The following is a 5,704-nucleotide window of genomic DNA, read 5'->3' as shown; positions in this document are numbered from 1 at the left end:
CGACGTAGACAGAAGCGTGGAGCTACATCTTCAGAAGGCACACCTTCGAAGTTCCTTAACACTACATATGAATGAAAGCATATCCATTGAAGTGGAACCTATTGACTGCACTAAAACAAATGGAGAAGTGATCAAAGACATCTATTCAGGACAGGAGAATGCACAAATAGTGAAACTAATAATGGCATGTGGACGGTAAATACACAATGAGGGAGACATATTGGTTTACTGATTTTGTGGTCTGTATACTTCAAAGCTTCTATGACCTCCTATAATGTAAGAGAAAATGGACAGATAGTGAAACTAAAGGCAACCTGTTGGCAGTTAACATAAAATGCAGCAAGGCACAAGAACAAAACATGATCACTTTTTTAGACGTACCACATTTTTGGTTTACTGTAGATAGGGAAGGTCCAAATGTGCGAGCGATAATTTTTCGTGCGTTTAGGCAATGCGGTGCAAATTTCGCACATCACACCTCACAGAATATTCGCACACTGCACACGGGTCTGTGCAGTTCGCTCATGTGCGACTGTGTGAAATATTTCAAGGTGCCCCCCCCCCCCCCCCCCCCCCCCACACCGCCATAGCCCCGCCCTCCCCTGACCGCCCCACCCCCTTCCCGCAGCCATCCCCCTTTCCCAGCCGCCCGCGCCCCGTCCCAGCCACCGCCGTGCCCCTCCTCCGGCCACCCGTGCCCCATCCTAGTAGGCATGGTCGTTCTGTTCATTTGGTGCGAATTATTTGTTCTGTTCGGTTTTTCGAACAGAACAAAAATGAATTCGAACAGAACATCGAACAGACCCGTGTTCTGTTCTTTTGTTCACTTTGTGCGAATTTTAGTCTAATTTTGTGCGAATGTGAGAATTTGTGCGAATGTGCGAATTTTGTTCGTTTTCGAAAAAAAAAAGAACAGAAAAAAGAACAAGGGCCTGTACGGTTCTTTTGTGCAAAATTTGTGTTCGTTTCAAACGAACAGAACGGAACAACCATGTCTACATCCTAGCCGGACCGCCCTTCGCCCCCCCCCCCCAGCCGCCGCCCCGCGCCTCCCCTGGTCGCCACGCCCCCTCCCAAGCGCGGGGCCCTGCCCCTCCCATGCCCGCCTGCGCCCCCTCCAAGCCGCCGCCCCGCCCTCCTCCCACGGCCGCCTGCGCCCCCTCCCAGCCGCCCCTCCCTTCCCCGATCCCCTGCGCCCATTCGGGCGAGAGGCGGAGCGGCCGCTAGGATGTAGACATGGTTGTTCCGTTCTGCTCGTTTGAAACGAACACAAATTTCGCACAAAAGAACCGTACAGGCCCTTGTTCTTTTTTCTGTTCTTTCTTTTTTCGAAAACGAACAAAATTCGCACATTCGCACAAATTCTCACATTCGCACAAAATTAGACTAAAATTCGCACAAAGTGAACAAAAGAACAGAACACGGGTCTGTTCGATGTTCTGTTCGAATTCGTTTTTGTTCTGTTCGGAAAACCGAACAGAACAAATAATTCGCACAAATTCGCACCAAATGAACAGAACGACCATGCGAAATTTGTGTTCGTTTCAAACGAACAGAACGGAACAACCATGTCTACATCCTAGCCGGACCGCCCTTCGCCCCCCCCCCCCAGCCGCCGCCCCGCGCCTCCCCTGGTCGCCACGCCCCCTCCCAAGCGCGGGGCCCTGCCCCTCCCATGCCCGCCTGCGCCCCCTCCAAGCCGCCGCCCCGCCCTCCTCCCACGGCCGCCTGCGCCCCCTCCCAGCCGCCCCTCCCTTCCCCGATCCCCTGCGCCCATTCGCCGCTGCCGGCCCGCCCTCCTCTCCGGGCCTCTCGCGTCCCCTCCCAGCCATTGCCGTGCCCTCCTCCCCTGCCCGCCCGCACCCCCTCCCCGCGGCCCCCCCCCCTTTCCCCGGCCGCCCGCGGGCCCTCGTGCCCCCTTCCCGCCGCCCCGCGCTCCTCTCCCGGCCTCTCTTGCCCCCTTCCCGCCGCCGGCCCGCCCCTCCCCCGGCAGCCCACTTCCTCCTCGCCACCGCCTCCCTTCCCCGCCACCCGCGCCGCCGCCCGCGCCCCCTCCCACCGTCCTGCCACTCTACTAGCTGCCTGCTGCCCTGCTGCCCTCTCTTGCGGACGGCCACCCCCCCTCTCGCTTCCGTGGGGCAGCTTCGCCGGCTTGAGCAGCTTGAACTCGGCAGGAACGACCTCCGCGGGCCGGTCCTCGCCGCCCTCGTCGAGCTCTCCTCCGTGGCCGCGATTGAGATCTATAGGAACTGCCTCTCTGGCGCCATCCCAGACCAACTTGCCAGCAGCCTTCTTCCACCTCTCACTGCTTGAAAGCTTCCATCTTTACCACAACAGGCTTGCTGGCGGGTGGCTGGTGAGCATCGTCAGCGCCCACTGGCTCACCGACATCCGCCTCCACGGGAACAGCTTGAGCGGGCAGCTTCCCACAGATTGTGCGAATTAGTATGCTGTGCGGTGCAAATTTCTGCACAAAACCACACCACACGTCGCACATGCCCTTTTGTGCGTGCAAAAATTTGCAGACTTGGTGCGAATTTTGGCACCCCACTTCACGACCTTCCCTAACTGTAGAGAATGGACGCTCACAAAAGCATGCATCCAAATCTAGCGCAGGTAACAATTATTGAAAAATATTAGAGCGAAATTAGTCCCTCGAAGCTAAAGGTTTCGCGGGTACTATGAATCGAAGACTAAAAGTAATGTTGAACGTAGGTATAGTGAGTTCTATAGCTTGCAGTGAGTATTACAATATTTGTTTTCTTCCAACCCGAGAGGGAGTGGACAAAAATGAAACTAATGACAATCTTTTGTACCCGGTGGAATAATTAAAACAATTTATGCGCGAATCATACCTGGTTTTCGGTTGACTGCGCGATTTATGGCGTTAATAGCAGGTCACTCTGCAAAGCTGTGGTCTGATTCTATGGTGAAATTAGAAGCCAGCCGGCGAGTATTATGTTGGGGGTAGACAAAGACTGTGTAAAGTGCAATGGAGCCAGCCGCATCCGATTGCGCGAGCGAGATGTAAGTGCTATATGGAATCAGATGTAGCATGTCATATCCCGCTACGGTGCAGTAGATAAGGATGGCGTCAGCTCAACTCGATATCATGGACGAGAAAAAGGAGGAGCAAAATGCTAGAAAACAAAGGTGCGAGCGAAAATCATCGGAGTGGGAACAGGGAAAGAGTAGTTACTCAACACAATCAATCAAAGACTATACGGAAAGAAAACAGAACGGAACAGGGAACAGGGAACAGGGAACAGGGAAACAATGAAGAGTTAAAACGCCAAGAGAGAAGCGAATAGAAATCAAGAATTAGTAGTTTCAAAGGAAGACTCTCAGGGAAATGCGTAATCGTTGACAATGATAACAGAAAAAAGAACGAGTGGGCCGAAAGAACGAAGATCAGTCGTCGAAATCAGCGGTCTAATTGATCAAAACAATTTCAAAATCTCTCGTCGAAGAGGAAGAAAAACAGAACAAATACGTAACAGAAGGGTTTGCGCACAACGGGAATAAACCAATCGAAGAAAACGAATAGCGAAATCGAGAACAGCGAAAGAGAACCGTAGCGAATGAAAGCGAAAAATCAAGAATTCGGCGGAATAAACGACGCGAGAAATTGTAGGGAAATCAGTTGGGCGAAAGTCCACGTGGTGATGAAGACCTTGAGTTTGGGATTGAACTTGAGTTTCTCTTTCTTGAGCTTCTTATACTTGAGCTTCGTCTCGTTCACTCGAGACGGAGTACTCCAGATCGTGTTCTTAGAGAATCTTATGGGCGCCCAGGTATCTTGTTCTTCTTCTATTTCGCGTCGTATTGCTTCTTCAGGTACTTCTGCGTTACCGTCTGAGGAGGAGTTTCCCCTAGGGTTTCCCTGGTGTCTTTTGCACGTCCATGACTTGACGCAGAGCCACATTCTTCACCAACCGTGGTCGGCAACTTCGCCGGCAGGACTCGCTCCCGTCCCTCTGGGAGAGGTAAACCCCGGCAGCTTCTTCCACGTAGCCCCCACGGCAGCCTTTGAAGGGGTGATCCTCACCGTAGGATCACGATCTAACGTCTAATTTTAATTAAGTGCAGGCGTTAAATCGTAGCCGTCGGATCTGCGGAGTTATAACGGCATCGATTAAGCCACGATGGAGGAAGTGGGGCCCGACGGTTACAACTGCTATATTTTGATTTCTGTTTGTTTAAATGCTCCTTATGAAGGACGCTGTTTTGTGTGGTGCATGTGTGAACTCTTGTTGTTGTTCTTCCTTGCTTGTGTTTACGTTTTTGGTTCTCCCTTCGTCCTTGAGTGCTAGGCAAGCTGCAGATCGTTCCTTGAGAGCCCTTGGGCTTACAAGTGGTATCAGAGCCTTCTGATTCCAGGGATCTGCCGCGATGCCGAAGCATGGAGAACCATCAACACAAGGAGAGAAGACCACGCCTGACGACTCGATGAGGAAGCTCGAAGTCGTAGTACCGACGCCGTTGACGCAGCTCTCAGCGATGAACTACCGGCACTGGGCAATGAGAATGGAAGTACATCTCGATGCCCAAAATCTGTGGGATATGGTGGCCGGAACCGAGACGAATCGGCAGAAAGACAGGTTAGCTCTCTCCGCCATGCTAGCTGCGATTCCAGAAACGTCAGGAGTCCAGCTGGATATCAAGAAATCTGCCAAGGAGAACTGGGAGATCATCCGATCATTCCATGTGGGAATAGATCGTCTCGTCCAGTCCAGAGCCCAAGGCCTACGGCGAGAATTCGAGAATCTTACTATGAAGAAGGAAGAGAAAATCAGTGAGTTCACTGATAATTTTACAAGTGTTGTCTTCGAGTTGAGACAGTGCGGTGACAACATCAAAGACCGAGAAGCGGTTAGGAAACTACTTCGGTCCATGCCACCAAGGTATGATTCCCTGACACTTACCCTCGAGCAGTTCGGTGATTTGGAGACCATGTCTCTTGTTGAAGCCATTGGATCGCTAAAAATCCATGAGATGCGTCTAGCGGAGAGAGATGCCAGAGAAGAGGAGCAGGCCCTGTTAACTCGTGCCTTGAATCGACTAAAGAAGACAAAGGCTCAAGAGGAAGGACAGTCCTCCAGAGGAAGAGGCAGAGGAAGAGGATGTGGCAGAAGCAAAACCCAACCAGATGAAGATCAAAAGCAAGATGGAGACAGGAAACCGTTTGACAAATCAAAGGTGCGACGCTATAACTGTCAAAATTTTGGGCATTTTGCAGATGAGTGCACAAATGAGAAAAAGCCGTGAGCTCGAGAAGAAGCTGCCAACATAACAGTTGAAGAATCGAAGTTGTTCATGGCCTTATCGAAGACGGCTCTGCTGCAAGGGGTTAAAGAACCCAGTTTCGAGAATAAAGTGTGGTATCTTGACACTGGTGCGAGCTCTCATATGACGTGTAAGAAGTCTTACTTTCATTCCTTGGATGAAAATCACTGTGGAGTGGTAAAATTTGGCGATGGATCCTCAATCAAGTTCGAAGGCAGAGGCTCTGTTTTCGTTCATAGTTCAGATGGTGATATGTTAAAGCTCGAGGGAGTGTTATATGTACCTGATCTCAGGGCAAACATTCTAAGTCTTGGAAAACTGGACGATGGTGGCTCTAAGTGCTCGTTAAGTGGAGGTTTTCTTACTATTACCGATGATGTGGGAAGGGTATTTGCTAAAGTAAAGAAGACTTGTGGCA

The 5,704-nt window shown here is 51.3% G+C and overlaps 1 protein-coding gene and 1 long non-coding RNA gene across 3 annotated transcripts; one reads left to right on the top strand and one right to left on the bottom strand.

Annotated features, from left to right (window-relative positions):
* Positions 1-2,071: 2,071 nt before the first annotated feature.
* On the bottom strand, positions 2,072-4,169 carry LOC144710329 (uncharacterized). Of its 2 annotated transcripts, XR_013583265.1 has the most exons (3): positions 3,674-4,169; positions 2,856-3,068; positions 2,072-2,607 (listed from the first exon to the last, which is right to left on the bottom strand). It is a non-coding gene; the product is annotated as an uncharacterized LOC144710329 (long non-coding RNA). The 2 variants fall into 2 exon arrangements; XR_013583264.1 differs by lacking the exon at positions 2,072-2,607 and having other exon boundaries at positions 2,701-3,068.
* Positions 4,170-4,392: 223 nt separating this feature from the next.
* LOC144710594 (uncharacterized) lies at positions 4,393-5,268 on the top strand. The gene has a single exon (XM_078584406.1). The coding sequence runs from the start codon at positions 4,393-4,395 to the stop codon at positions 5,266-5,268; it is 876 nt and encodes a 291-aa protein (XP_078440532.1).
* Positions 5,269-5,704: the final 436 nt, after the last annotated feature.

Source organism: Wolffia australiana, chromosome 12 (assembly GCF_029677425.1).
Source record: "Wolffia australiana isolate 7733 chromosome 12, ASM2967742v1".
NCBI lineage: Eukaryota > Viridiplantae > Streptophyta > Magnoliopsida > Alismatales > Araceae > Wolffia > Wolffia australiana.
This window is presented reverse-complemented; position numbering and strand designations above follow the sequence as displayed.